The sequence below is a fragment of the Cyclopterus lumpus genome, chromosome 3, assembly GCF_009769545.1.
Source record: "Cyclopterus lumpus isolate fCycLum1 chromosome 3, fCycLum1.pri, whole genome shotgun sequence".
Lineage (NCBI taxonomy): Eukaryota > Metazoa > Chordata > Actinopteri > Perciformes > Cyclopteridae > Cyclopterus > Cyclopterus lumpus.
The window spans coordinates 17,969,247-17,985,109 of record NC_046968.1 but is presented as its reverse complement, the minus strand read 5'-3'; the positions used below and the strand labels follow the sequence as shown (position 1 = coordinate 17,985,109).

General features: G+C 40.2%; 1 protein-coding gene across 1 annotated transcript; it reads right to left on the bottom strand.

Moving 5' to 3' along the window:
* Positions 1 to 9,207: 9,207 nt before the first annotated feature.
* rhoua (ras homolog family member Ua) lies at positions 9,208 to 15,424 on the bottom strand. Its single transcript, XM_034560159.1, has 5 exons — positions 15,407 to 15,424; positions 14,391 to 15,013; positions 13,936 to 13,994; positions 12,712 to 12,900; positions 9,208 to 12,441 (listed from the first exon to the last, which is right to left on the bottom strand). The coding sequence occupies exons 2-5, from the start codon at positions 14,668 to 14,670 to the stop codon at positions 12,157 to 12,159; spliced, it is 813 nt and encodes a 270-aa protein (XP_034416050.1). The 5' UTR covers positions 14,671 to 15,013; positions 15,407 to 15,424; the 3' UTR covers positions 9,208 to 12,156.
* Positions 15,425 to 15,863: the final 439 nt, after the last annotated feature.

The window sequence follows — 15,863 nt, the reverse complement described above, 5'->3', positions numbered from 1 at the left end:
CTGTTACCTATAATGTTTTGATTTCTATAACGGTTTTCTTGGAAGACATGTCTGGCTGTTTCTCAAAAGGCCACTGTAGGTAGCTGTTCCAGTCTCATTTTTCCCGACAGCAACTACGAAAATGTTTCTAAAAGGCTACTTCTGTGTAGCTCAATGGCTGCCTTGTCCAGCTGTGTGTGTTGGGGGAGTTGCTTCTGTCTCATGAAGCTTCAACCTGACTGATGGCTGTGGAAGAGAGCCACAGAAGTCCAACTAGACCTGGGCTGCAACAGTGCATGTGCGTGTACATGTGCTTGAGCGTGTGTGTTGTCGTGCTCTTAAAATGCACACGCGCGCATGCACACACACACACACACACACACACACACACACACACACACACACACACACACAAGATGTCACAGTCAGCTGTTCCATTATTGGGAGGATGTACCACTATGTCAGTTCCAGACACATCCTCTAATCCTCTATATGTGTGTGTGTGTGTGTTAATGTGTAATTCATCAACATCAAGCTCAGCATGTTGGATGGAATAACAGGAAAGCTCCACACATCCTTTTCCCCCCCTTTCTTCCCATTCACTTCTCTTGTAGCCCTCCTCCCATTTTTCTTCTCCACCCACTGTCACTTCCTGTCGCCTCTTCACTCCACTTCCTCTCTTTTTCCATCTCTTCTTTGTGAGAGATGTTTGTTGGGCTCTAATAACTAGCGATATAATCAATATAAATATAAATGTTCTTTATGATTGTAAGCTATAACGTACACTGTTTTATCTAAAGCTAGTAATCATGTGGCTTTCCCCAGGGATATTGAGTAGCAAGCCAGCTGGAAAAAGTAACCATCTAGGGGGGGTCTAGCAGCATACCCCCCCAATTAAAGTAAGTGTTTCAGTAATGGACCTATGTAAGGCATCAAATCCACATTAAAAAAGGTCTTTATTCAAAAGTTTTAGGCTGAGACAACTAATCAAAATAGGAGCCAATACACAAACATGTGAAACAACTTGAAGGGTGCACTCAATAGAGTGCAGATCTCCACCAGGTGTGTCTGCAACGACCAACTGCTCATTGCCAAACTCAAAACAAGCAGAGATTTTTGAGCACCTATAAGGCACCCAAAATACAGAATGCGAGATAAGCCATGGACAGACACAGAGGCGCACACTCACTAAGTCACCACCATAAGGACTCATACAGTCACACGTATGACTGAACACATATCTTCTCCATAGGCTTACATCTAGCGGAGGTAATTACAACAACAATAATTGCTAAAAACATCCCTGAAATTAGTTTAATTAAGTCAAAATCTAAAAATACAAACATTAAGTCAGGCAGCACATACCAAGACCTGAAACTCACACACACAGCTGATCATTCACAAACACAGAACACAGAACAGATTCACACATATCAGGACATCAGTATGTACAGTAGGCAAACACACACAAACACACACACACACACACACACACGCACACACACACACACACACACACACACACACACACACACACACACACACACACAGGGTGCGGTCAAAGATAAGAGAGAAGTGGAAACAAGCAGCTGTCTGATCAGCGCAAACACTGCTGCTCTTATACCACTGAACATTTCTTCCGTTACACTCTATCTATCTTCACTCTTTCACAGCATTATATTCACCTCATACTAACTCCCCTGATAACATTTCGCTGATTATTCAGCATATTTACCCTTTTCCTACCAAGTACGGATAGTTTTCTCTCATTCAAACACTGGTTCCTATTTTAACATTATCTAAGCTTAGGTGTGCACACAGTAATATGACTTTGCTTTACACTAATAGCAGCCTAACCAAAATATAAATCAGAATCAGGAATGAAGCCAGAAATGCTGCTTTCAACAGCCACAATTAAGGTTTTCAGTGTTTCATACTGACAAAATACATTAAAGGCCATATGATCATGTCACAGCTCCTTTATGTTCCTTTATCTCAATTATTTCTGGAAGAAGTTGTTCAGCTGTCACAACATGAAGGCAGAGCGAGAACGTTAAGTATGTTGGCCGAGCAAAATTATCCTCCGAGGGACGATGAAGTAGATCTTATCTTACAATCAAGGGTCACTCGTTAATTGTCCACTGAAACAAGAATACAACACTTACTGTGGTTACTAGAGGGACTTGAACAAAATTAGAAATAGATATTTCTTGCCCATCTTGTGATTGAATAAGTCTTGCTTCTCCACAGCTGAATAATCTTGTGACCGGGTTGAAAACCCCGGTTCCAGTAAGAGCAACAACAGATCTGTGGTCTACTGTATATGGAGCACAACTCTGGATCACAGACATTTAATATCTCATGACCGAACCCATCGTTCATAATTATTTAACCAAGAAAAGTGACCTTGTACACTCTTTTAGATTATTTTATAGCAAACAATTAATGAGTTAAAATAGGACAAAGCAGTTGCGGTATTGACATACAGGATCAGTGAGCTGTTTCAGGAAGAGCATGAAGAAAGTGGCTGTGCATTTTCCTAAAATATAAATTTTAAATGTATTATACAGCAACTGAAATACCCTAATATTTCTATATCCAGCCAGATTATCTAGTTGGTACAAACATGACTGAATCAGTGCCTTGTTACGTGGCACTTCAACTAGACAGGAAAGTTAAACTGCTTATTACATTTTAACAAATCACAGTTATTTCTACAGTAATCAAGACTGCGTACAGAAACACACAAACTGTGGAAAGTCATCCTCCCACTGCTCCCAGGACCAGCCTCCCATGACTCATGGAGCTTATCTGATGAACCTGACTCCCTGAAGTTACTACCTCAACATCACATCACAGCCGCTCTCTCCCCCACTGACTGCTCGTCACAGATTCTCTCATCTTTCTGAACACACAAACACACTCATAGTTCATCCCATCACTTTCTCTGCATCTGATGATTTGATTTCTGATAAGTCACTTGTCTGTTATTCCTGTTTTAAGATAATGATTCAAATGTTTAATTCAACCATCAGACAGTCGAACTGTTAAAGATCTTCACAGAGCTGTTGTCCTCTGACACAATATTTCATTGAAAGCTCCGTCTTTGAATTCTGCGCAGCTGAAAGTCTCTCTCTCTCTCTCTCTGTCTCTTGCTCTCTCTCTCTCTCTCTGTCTCTCTCTCTCTCTCTCTCTCTCTCTCTCATCAGCTCACACAGTTGAGAAAAGGACAAAAGTTCTGGCCAATAGCCTGTCACTGTTTGTGTGTGTGTGTGTGTGTGCCAGCTGGTTACATCTGGTTTAAGAGGCCACAGAGGGAGGCTGCTTTCTCCCACCTCTCAGTATCAGTTACTAATCCCTGTTTCCCACAAGTGTGCTTGTGTGTGTGTGTGTGTGTGTGTGTGTGTGTGTGTGTGTGTGTGTGTGTATGTATGTGTGTATGTGTGTGTGTGTGTCTCAGAGATAGATCATGAGGTCCCTACCATCCAAATAACTTTCACATTAACATTAATAATTCAACCTCATCAGGAGTATTTAAAACAATACGCATGTGATGAAACACAAATTTAACTATTGCAACTGACAACTAACAAACTGGAAATTATACATTTGAAGATTTTAAGATGATGACAATCTTGAGAAATGCGTTGTTGAATTAAATTTGATAAATGTCATGGCAGCAGCTTCTTCATCCTCCTCTTTCCTCTTATGCTTCTGGTTTTATCTGATTAAACTCTGTGCTAACCACCCCTTCTTATTCCAGACCTGCCACTCAGCTCTTCACCTGAACCAGTCATCTGCTAAAACTAGTCTACTTCGTCTCTCATCACTCATACTGTATACTGCTACTTCAGAGAAAATAATATTGGAGTATTACATTTACCTGACAGACAAATATTACAGATTCAGATTTGATTCACAAAATTCAATTAAAATATGATGCATTATTATATTATGCAATATCCAGCATAAAAAATAATTGAAAGCACCATGTCTTGAACAGACACTGCTCTGATAATGCCGCTTTCACTCTTTACTTGGAATTAAAATAATAATAATAATTCAGGACTTTTACAATGCTCTATTCTGTTTGTTTTACTATTAACTTTATTTAATTAATAATTATTCAATCAGTGTTGACCTAGATTAACGCCTCACACAATTCAACATGGCGACTATCAGCTAACAGTGCTAACAGCTTGAACATTGCTAACAGTGCGTAAACGGTTTACGGTAAGTAAACGGTTGTCGAGAGATGCGAAGGACATCTCTTCCACATATACACACATACGGACAGACAGGCAGAGATATTGGCTTCATAAAGATTATTGGTGAATCTAGTAACTGCTCATTATTCCAATCATAGCTCTGTCCACCTGTGCAGAGGTCTAATCAGCCAGAATAAGTGGAAACACCTGTGTGGGTTTGCAGGTTTAACTAATTTAAACAAACGTATTAAACTGTATATTATCATGTACATTTGTAAGTTTCCCTTTAAGCTAGTTTTAGAAATATACATGTTCTATTAATTAAGTAAACAGGTATTTTTTGCAAGAAATATTTTAAAATAGTGTTTTAATTTTGAGCGGTAAGATTGTTTTTGACATATTTTCTGTGTGGTGTTATTTCAGTTATTCTAAGAAACCCTAATATAGCAGCTGGGAGGTGTTGTATAATGTAAAATGTTGTAAATAAATACTGTACCTTACTCTGCTGAGCACATATTCCGTAGAAATATTTGACATGTTCTGTGCATTCATAAGTACAGAGCTGTGATTGGGATGTGAAAAATGTAGTGCATGCCGACCTCGACTGGGATGTGTGTTGTGTTATCTACAGTAATGTGCTGATGAAAACGCAGCAGTCAGCTGTTGTTAGCAGTCCACAGGAAAGATGTATGTGGAGAGGCGGAGAGTGGGAGGGAGCTGTGGGGGTGTCAACTGTGTGTGTGTCACACTGTTTCTCAACTGTGTAAATGCCACATGACACACTCTGTGAACTTTGAACACATGCAAACACACACATATGTCGTCAACAGGTCATTGAGAGGTAGTGCGATGAGAGGAGAAGATGAAGGACAGAGAGAGACCTAGTGAGATAAAGAGACTCTTTGACAGAAAAATACAGAAAAAGCATCAAAAAGTGATACGCAAAGGAAGGAAAAGAGTGTGCTTGCACGAGAGTAAAAGTTGAGAGAGCGTTAAAGCACATTCAGTAAAAGTTACAGTGTGTGTCATGTTTAGGTAGTAGCTTGTGAGGAAGGAAATCTGTTAACTCTGTCCCACTTCCAGGACTCACATCCCAATTCAGGATTAAGACCAGTAGTGAACAGAGCCGAGGTGAATGCCTTAGTGGTCTGGTCAGTGTTCCCTTGTTGAGTCCTTTCCTGGTCCAGTGCCATGAGCCAAATAGTCTCTATTTTGGGTCACTTATTTTTTCATTCACTTGGTCAGGTAACAGAGAATCTTAAATATTTAATAATCAATTTTTTTAAATCAGACATTTAGACTGCGTTGGTCTATTCAAGTGTCCCAGTGTGACAGTGAACCACCACGCACACAATGAAGACCCTGAAACTGAAAACAATTTAGTAAAAAAATTAAAACAAGGTGTCAAAACTTAAACCTGTCAAGCTGCAGATATGGTTTCACACAATAAAGAAAATGTCCCAAAAAGTCAGCACTAGGGACTGCAGTAAATGTTTGAGTTAGACGTAGTGATTATTACACCGAAAGGGTTTGAATCTAAAGAACTATTTCACTTTTCACAGATGTTAAAGGTCTGATCAAACTGCTGCGTCAAAAACTCAAGAACATTTACTGTCCATGAATCCCCAAATCTGCTTCCCAGACTGATTAATGTAGCAGCAATAGTTTCTGATGTTGTGGTCATCTGTGGAACTTTGTGTCTCTTTCTTTCTCTGAGTCACTTTCTACAAGATCATTTATCTTGTAGGATTTTTCTCTCTCCTCCTTTCCGTCTGTCACCCCCTTTAACGTTTTTTTCTTCACTTTCTCTTAACCACTGTCTCTTTTATGAGTACACACTCACACGCATACATGGAGCAGCTGTCTACACACACATTGATTGGGTTCATAGCTTGTTAGGAAAGTGGAGATTGTATTTCAGCTCTGCTCGTTAAGATTCAGCACTGATGTCACTCTGGCCCCTCTTTATGTTATGTAACCCCCACACACGCGCACGCACGCACGCACACACACACACACACACACACACACACACACACACACACACACACACACACACACACACACACACACACACACACACACACACACACACACACACACACACACGCATGCACACAGACAGACAGAGAGAGAGGCTATAAAATTATAAAATGCGCTGGAACTGAGCCTTAGACCGCCGCCTTCCGTACTGGCAGCTTTGTGTGAATGCGTGCACATGTGACTTTAACATTTCGCAATAAGAAGTTAAACATAAATATACTGTATGTTACAATGATAGGTTATGTCCCTCTGTAAACCTATCTTTCCTGCCTTGTTTCTCCATGTGTGAATACCACCACAATAATAAAACACCTGTCTGATTGAGTAAATGTGTTTGGGTAATAAAGCTGCAACATGATAGATCCCTGGATAATGCATTTATGCTGTTTTTCCACAATTATAAGTCTGGAAAGGACACAACTCAACTTATATACATCCAAACACAGGATGTGGGAAGTTTGTGTTTCTAAACAAGAACAAGACTTAAATAACATGATGACATGGTGAAAACACACAACAAGAGCTTTCGAAAACTATTTTGATCGAATAACGCAAACATCTTAGGCCCCAACTTCATATAATGATGTTGGAAGAAGCTCTAGAAAACTTCTGACATTTCAACTTTCATATTGGTGCTACGTGTCTTACATATGTTTAATTTGTTGTATCAACATCTGCTCAGTTTATGAGGTTGCATTACATGGTTCTGATAGGATCCAAAACCTATTTAGGGGGACATTGTATTACATTCTGCCTAAATATTTGATTATGTCCTGTTTTTATTTAATAATTTGCAAACAAAAAGTATCAAATAAAAGCTGAAAATCTGCTGACTGGAGAGCAAGACGATAAAGTCTTTCTGGTGTTGTTTTCCCAGCAGATTTCCAATCCATGATAATTCGGTTTTGAAAGACAATGATGGGAAAACAAGCTATGCATCCGGTAGTGTTTGTATCAATAAGGACCTGGCACCGCTTGAGTCGTAGAACAACTAATCTAACCAGAACAAAGTTGTCCTTCTCATTATGTACTAACTCTGTGTTGTCAGGTAGAGCAAAGCAGTTTGTTTCCCAGACAGAGTTAATCAGGGCATGCCCCCTCCACCCCCCACACACGCACTGCCTCCAAGAACAGAGACAAGCCAAGAACAAAATGTCACATGACAGCCTTCAAAATAAAGCTCTTGCGTAACCATGAGGGCCTGGAAGCTGTTTGAAGAGTCTGTTTACAATGATCCAGTCAGAAGTTGGATGACTTTCTGTGTGTGTGTGTGTGTGTGTGTGCATGTGTGTGTGTGTGTGTGTGTGTGTGTGTGTGTGTGTGTATGACCATGCCCCAAAACATCGCTCTCATCTTATCAACTATCTTCTGATGTGCGTCAGCTGAGCACATCATTGTTGTTATCACAAAGTGCACAGTACAATTCCAAAACATTATTTCAGCCACAACAACGTAAAAAAAACAAGTTCAAAGTTCACAATGTCCCAAAAACAAAAACACACACACACACACACACACACACACACACACACACATTCCCAGTTCCACCGCTGAGCGCCAAGCTTCAAAATCGACAAAACACAGCATGTGTTATACCAAATATTTTTTATTTCTCAGGCTATAAAACTTCTGTACAAACACGTCTTTCTTTGACTGACGTACTTGGTTAAACAGAGAATTCAGTGTGAGCAGATTACAGCAGCGTGCTCTCTGTTACAATGTTTTTACATGCACGAAAAATGATGTTTCACACAGGCTGAGTGGGGTGAAAAGCTCTCAGCTGGTGGCCCATGTGAGTAAGCTCAGGTGTGCTTTAGGGGGTATCAACTCCAATATAACAATGACATCTCAAGAATGAACCACTCTGTCTGTTTCCCCAGGCTGTCTGCTTTGGTTTAAACTGGACTTTATATGGGATACTGTTGTGTATTCAATGTGTGGGAATTAAGTGACAAGTAAGTCTATAAAAACGGATTTGCTTCCAGTAATCCGAGGTCATTCACATACAGACACTGTTTCATTTTGTATTTGGTTTGTAAATTCCAACCCCCACATTAATCACAATAGCTAGTTAGCCATCGCAGTCATACTTATATATTTCTAATCCACATACAGACTTTGCACCTGTCCCTAAAACAGAGCATTAACATTTCTGTGTAACCTTCAACAAAACACAGACTTTGCAGCACAATACTTTGTCTACCTAGTGTGGACGGTCCCCCTCACGTCTCTTCTCTGACTCTCTTTAAACACAATAGTTCACTTTCAGAGACCATCTGTTCAACATAACAAAGCCGTTCATCTGTCATACCAGACACATACACTGCTGTGGATCAACAAGCCGAGTCTGGGTATTGACAAGCAGTTAAAACATTAAAGAGAAACAATGTCATTTTTGAAAGAGGAAATAACAAAATCTTACATTACACATAAAAAGTTGAAAAAGCACAATTGTTCCACTGCTGCAGCCTTACTTGGTCTGGTATGACCAGTAGCTTTGGCTAACTTCAGTTAAAAACATTGTTTTAACTATTAAACTAATAATCACTTGCGACAAGAGCAGGGGATCGCTTTTAAGAATTATAGCATATGCGTAATTTACCTGGAGTTAGAGGATAAAGCACAAAGAAGGAGAAACCAAAGGAGAACCAAACAAAGATGGCGTCCTCCTCAAATCCTTGTCAGAAACATGCAGGTCATCATTTATGTTGTTATAATGTATTTAGACAGAAATAAACTGACACAACAGGTTTATATTTGTCTCTGTATTGAACAGGCCCAAACCACATGCTGTATTTAAACACACTGACTGTGATGAGAAACTCATGTGCTCTCTATAAATTATACATGTAGGTAAAATGGATCCGACCTGACAGGAAATGCCAGCTATCAGAAGGGTTTGTGTGACCTTTACCCTACTTAGATCCAACATTAGCCAAGACTGCAAGACAAGCAACTTATTATGCTTTTTTCCCCCAAAGCACGAAACAATGCATTTGCTATCATGAGTAAAACATCGAGACACAGTGAACCCATTCAGTCGCAGTTGTAACGTCTTCAGCAGAAAACTACCAAACAGATCCAGTAAAGCATTGTCTGCTAATCTGGAGTCTTAGTTTTAAACTCAGGCCTAAAATCATTTTAGATTACGTTCTCAGTTTGCTCCTAGAGAACGATGCTGTACGTAATACTTGTTGCTAAATCATCAGTTTGAGTTACAGGACATTTTTGCAGATAAGTCTAGTAAGAACCAAACTTTGGAGCCAATATCAAGCTGCAGTTGTGTTCAGTGTCTCGGGGCCCTAAAGCAGTGCATAATATAGAAATATTTAAAAGAAAGTAGTAAATAAATGGTTGAAAATATTCCACACGTCTGTCATACGAATCCTCTACTATGTTTGTGCATGTTCTGGCAGTCTCATCTCACTTTGCAATTACTAGACTGAAAACATTGCATGAATGTCAAACTGTGAACATTTCTTCAATTTTGACATAACATATTTTCTTCTGAGTACCATTCAATTAAAAAACATATTGTTTGTTGAATTTTAAGGCACATCACAGATCACTCCATTTAGCACCAGCAGAGAAGTAGCTTTGAACCACACAGTCTTATGTTGTAAAGCTTACAGGATTTACACTGTGCTCTCTGCCCAGGATTGACTAAAAGAAACACAGGGGGAAGATAACTGGCATAAATGACTTAGAACAAAAGCAGCAGAATGTTAGCGGTCAAATGAAATGTTGTTAACACTGCGAAGATGTTAACCTTCAACCTTTAACCTTGTCTTATAACCTTTGGTTTACTAATCAGACAAAGGTTTAGCTTGTCCTTAGATTTCTTTCTCGACAGGACTTTAGGTCAAAGTTGAGATCGTCCCTGGGCTTAGAAATATTAGAATGAAAATAATGTTCTGTGCCTGATCCATATAAAAGCTTATATTAGGAAGATCTGCCTTGAATTCATTACGGACTAAGACCTGGTTACGGACTAAGACCTGGTTACGGACTAAGACCTGGTTACGGACTAAGACCTGGTTGCACCCTTTCCCGTTCTGCTGAAATGGCTCTTACACAAAGAGACATTCAGATGAAGGCACTGTAGATACATTATTGGGTTTTGTTCTTGTTTTAGTATCTACAATGTACAAAGGAAGGTGTGGCTGCTGACTGTTTGACATCCACATATTTTGTGTCTTTTTATTTCTGCTTTACAACATATGAAACTGAATCTATTGGAGCATACAAGACATAGGACGGACAAAGGATGTCTAGTATTAAAGCATTATGGATGCGGAAAGATAGAATTGATCAATGGTTACAACTGTCATAATAATATGCATATTTTGGGTAAAAGGAACAAACGCAGAACAACACACATGATGAATCTAACTATAGTTCATAACTACAAAGAACAGAGTTCACTGAATATGTACATAATTAAAACTTCACAGTCTTAGATACACAATTGCATTGAAAAGCTGAGGAATAAAATCCCATAATTTTTCAGAGTTTCTTTCTGGCTACAAACCAACAGAAATAAACAGCAGACTCCATTTTGTCACTTTGAAAGAGCACTTGGTTGATCTAATTCTGTTAAGTGCTCCCACTTGCAGTAAGGCTGTTTAACTGTCTATTAAGCTGCCTTGCAACTTACTGGTTACTTACTGGTTGGCAGAAGTCACTTGCCAAGCTGTGGCTTGTGGAACAGTATGATCATGATGAAGAGAAGATTCAAATTGTCAAAATGTCCCCCTGCCCACTTAAGGTCAAGTGCTAGCCAGTCTATAGTCTACCACAGGACAGACATGGTTAACCAAGCCATGTTAATAAGGCACAGACGGCAGAGTCCTTCAGTACTAATGTAGGATAGGTAAGGATGAGGACCACGTTTTACCCTAACAGGGAAAAGACATCAGCGTTAGTTATTTTCTAATAAGACACAATATGAGCCTTACATCTCAGCCTCACCAAACATGTTTACTGTCTGGCTGCATTCAGCAGGCAGTTAATACGTTCGGTGATGTTTGGTATTCAACAGTGGCAGGAAGTGAAGAAAACCACACTAAAAACTAAGCCAGACACAATTGCATGAAAAGTTCGGACGGAGACTAAAATAAAAGGTAAACCGTGATTCAGGTCTCAGATTAAGGTTATAGGATGCACCTGGTGAACTGAGCATGTGACCAATGATTAGCTACGTAATCTTCCATTAGAGCAACAATGATCCCAGTTATAACAAGAAGTTCGAAGTGGAGTTGTTGACTGATTTCTGACTTCAATCATACCTGGTGATCATGACAGAAAATACTAAATTACTATCATTTATAATAATGTAAATGAGGACAATTTCTGATCAGAGGGACGCTCTATTTCAGTCAGCAGTTATTTCTAATCATGAGTGTTACAACAAACATGTTAGACGAAGGAAGTTCAGATGCAGTTTCAGTGAGTCAAGCTCCGTTCCAGGTTACATGACAAGCATCAATCCATACCAGGTTGGTGAAGGTTGTTACAAGAACACCAGACTATTCCATTATATTTGTTAACCACAGACAAGACTTTTTCTTGTTCAAATCTAGACCGGTCTAGAGCAACATTGTCACTTCCACCATGACATGGAGAGGGTCTCCTGCTAGTCCTAGTGCATACCAGGATTCCAAGAGAGGCAGGATGGATCATACTGGAGGCAAGCTAAGATTGAAACCAGTTTTTTTTTGTTAGAACCAGGCTGGGCTCAGTTGTAAATCTCTTCCACGATAAGACTAAAACCCCACTTTAAAAAAAAAAAAGTTACAAAATTAGATCCGTGACAGTCTTACTTTGGTTCCCAGCAACGGTTCAGTCAACATCAGAGAGAAACCCAAACTGAAAGCTAGTCCAGGCAGAACCCAAACCCAGCTCAGAGTCTTAGACCCAAACTGCTCTAGGCCACACAGCAGTACCTTTTCCACCATGACTTGGACAGACTCTTCATCTTGTCTGGTTTCTGCCTTTGCTTTTTTCTCCGTTTCTGTTTCCCTCTCGGGTGCTTATGGGAGCTGTAGTTCTGCAGGCTGGCCAGTATGGCCGTGTCAAACACTTCTTTCAAGTTCTTTTGGGTCAGGGAAGAGCACTCCATGTAGGACACAGCTCCAATATCCATCGCACAGTCACGGGCATCTGCTGGGTCCACGGGTCGCTCCCGGTACTTAGCCAGGTCAATAAGAACCTAAAGAGAACATGTTAATATACCTTTGGAGATATTGTATCTGCTGATTTATTAAGTACACCTGCCATGTGTTCTTCCATCAATAACCATTTTAGAATTTCAGACTTTTGGTAAGAATCCTCCAATGTGTTTTTATGTCAGATGAGCTGCTACTTTTCTTATTAAAAAGGAAAAGCACTGTAAAATTGTCATTTTGATCATCATAGACGTCTAGCCTCTATTTAATGCTCGTGGGTATTTTTTAGGGCCGTAAAGCAGATCGTACTCCACCTTGACGTCTTCTCGGAGGTCACACTGCGTCCCAACGAGGACGAGCGGAGCGAAGGGTGCGTGTCTTCGGATCTCTGAAACCCACTTCTCAGGAACGTTCTGGAAGGAAGCGGGACTGACGACGCTGAAGCACAGCAGGAACACATCCGCACTGGTGTAGCACAGAGGCCGCAGCTTGTCAAACTCATCCTGGGAAGTTCAAGAGAGAGAGAGAAGTGTTGAGGATGAAGGGATTTGTTAAATCAGCACAATAGTGATAGTGATTTTAGGAGTATTTGACCAATACAGTTTTACTGGTGCAGCATAAACAGCAATCAACAGCATTCTGCTAATAATTCTGACTCAATTATTGGTAATTAAAACAGTGCTCTGTTTTAATTACTGGTAATAAACTATGAGATACGACTAGTTCCTTCTCCCTTTTTTCATCTCTGACTCTGAGTGCTTTTGAGTGTTTATACAAGGAGTGCTGAACTAAATTATTTTTAATTATTGGATTTGTTGTATCAGATAGCTATTGTTTCAAGGTACGCATTAGCTCTCTGTCTAACCAGCTGTAGCTTATTCTGATAAGACAGTTGCCCTTTATTTCAGATAACAGCTGCTTCTGTTATAAACAGGGATGTAAAATGCATCACTTCCTGTTTAACAGATCAATTTCCCCCGGAAAGACCAACCACACAGTTTCCTGGACAGTTTCCTGGAGTCCAGCAACGGTAACACAACATTGTATGTAACACAATGTAAAACATGTTTAGTTTAGGACTAATCTTAAACTATGTGTTAATTATCTTCATGCACATCATGTTGCACATCATGCTAAATTGTCACAATTATATATATAAATATAATAATATAATATATCCACATATAAAAATAGATGTGGATAGAGCAGCAAAACTTAATATTATATGAAAACTCATTTGTACCAACATTTTTACAGTTGCCATGACCAAAAACGTATCAACTAGAGTTTGTCTTTCTCTTTCCATGTGTCCTGTGTAGCTCTCCACTGTCAATTATAGAATAAAAAACAAATCTGTGTTTCGGTAAACTACTTAAGACCAAGACCATAAAGAAAGAAAGAGAGAAAGAGGATAGTTCCATCACTTCCTCCGGTTAGAGGCATTGTTTCAAACGCAAGTAAAACAACAACAGGAAATGCTGCTGCTCTCGCTCCCCCTCTGAGTGTCTGCTGTGTGTGTTTGTGTTGGGATCACTGACCTGTCCGGCTGTGTCACAGAGTTGTAGTTTGACTGGCTGACCGTCCACTGATACCACCGCTACACGCACACACACACACACACACACACACACACTGAAGATTAGCTGAAGAAAAAACCCATATATGGCCGATTCCTTTCTTACAACAATCACACAATCTGAACAGTTACCAGCTGGTGTCATCAGATTGTGTCATCAATTTCTAGTCACCACTTCAAAGTGGTTGAAATAAACTATTAACCTCACATGAACTGAAATGTGAATTATATTGGACTTTACAGATTAAAAGATTAACTAATTAAATACATGTAATCCTGGTCCACAAACAAAGTGGCTCAGCTGTGAACATTATGTATTGTATCCAGATGTGTATTATTATGTGATATTCATGTATCTACACCGCAAACACAGAGAGAACCCAATAACAAAACCACCCACGAGAGCAGCTCCTTTACCTGAGAAGTTGTCAAACGCCGTGGGGACGTACTCGGTGGGATATCCGTTGGTGGTGTAGCTCACCACCAGGCTGGTTTTCCCCACAGCTCCGTCTCCAACCAGCACGCACTTCACCCGCCTCTCCGCTGCTCCGGCCCCCGCTGCCCCTGCTCCGGACCGCCGCGTCCTGCCGCAGCCCCTGACCCTCCTCGGTGGGACGGGCGGCGCGGGGGACCCCGGGGCCGACTTGTAGCCTCCGTCGCCCCGCAGAGGCATCTGGCACGGAGAGGAGGGGGACATGTAGCCGGAGGAGACCCGGGCAGGAGGTTCAGTCCCGGTGCGGGCCAGTTTTCACATCGTCCATTCTTCCGTTCCTATCTGCCGGGTGAGGGAGCGGGTTGTCGACTGACTTTGTAGTTGTCGCTGCTGTCCGCTTCCTTTTAGTTTCCATAGTTAGATCACAAGAAGTTTGAACTTCTACTCAACGCGGACTCTGCGTCCATTTCAAGCGTCATGGTTGAATTTAAGGAAATCAAGTCAAAAGAGAGGGGATTAAATTAACGTTGGTGTTTGTTACAGTCTGTGTCCGTTCTGTCGACCAGTGGACAGACCCGTCCCAAACTCCCCTTCAAATGACATCACACTGTGTGTGCGTGTGTGTGAGAGAGAGAGAGAGAGAGAGAGAGAGAGAGAGAGAGAGAGAGGGAGAGAGAGAGGGGGAGGGAGAGAGAGTGAGAGAGAGAGATAGGGAGGGAGAGAGGGAGAGAGAAAGAGAGAAAGGATAATAATAAAATAATAACAATAACAATAATAATGATAGCAATAATAATAATAAAGTCCTCATCTACAATGCAATATAGCTGTCAGATAAATTAAGTGGGGTAGAAAGTGCAATATGTCCTTCTGAAGTACACTAGAAAGTATCTTAATATGGAGAAAAAATATTAATATATAAATAAAGATTGAAAGTATCAAAAACACAAATAACTCAAAAAGGGCTATTGAAATACAATACTTTGTGTGGAAATGTACTTACTTTCCACCACTGCTATCGAACTGAGCTCCTCCAATCTCCAAAAAAGTAAGATTGAATTATATTTGACTCCTTGTCAAACTTTTTGACAGCCTAATGACAGGACATCAGCGCCATCTAGTGGATATGGGGAGGGGGGGGGGGGGACACAATCTTGAATACACTTTTTTAGTCGCACTTAAATGGCACTTACTTATAGTTTGACTTGAAATGTAATGTAATCTAAAACAAGTATTACAATGTTAACATGTTATGGGTCTCAGAGTTGCAGGTAAGATACTACCATGTTTCCCTTCCCCACTATGTAAATCTAGATTAGTTACCTGTACCCCTCGGGGTATACGTGAAGGCCCTCCAGGGTATGTGAGATTGAAATATATATATATATATATATATATATATATATATATATATATATATATATATATATATATATATATATATATATATATATAAAATT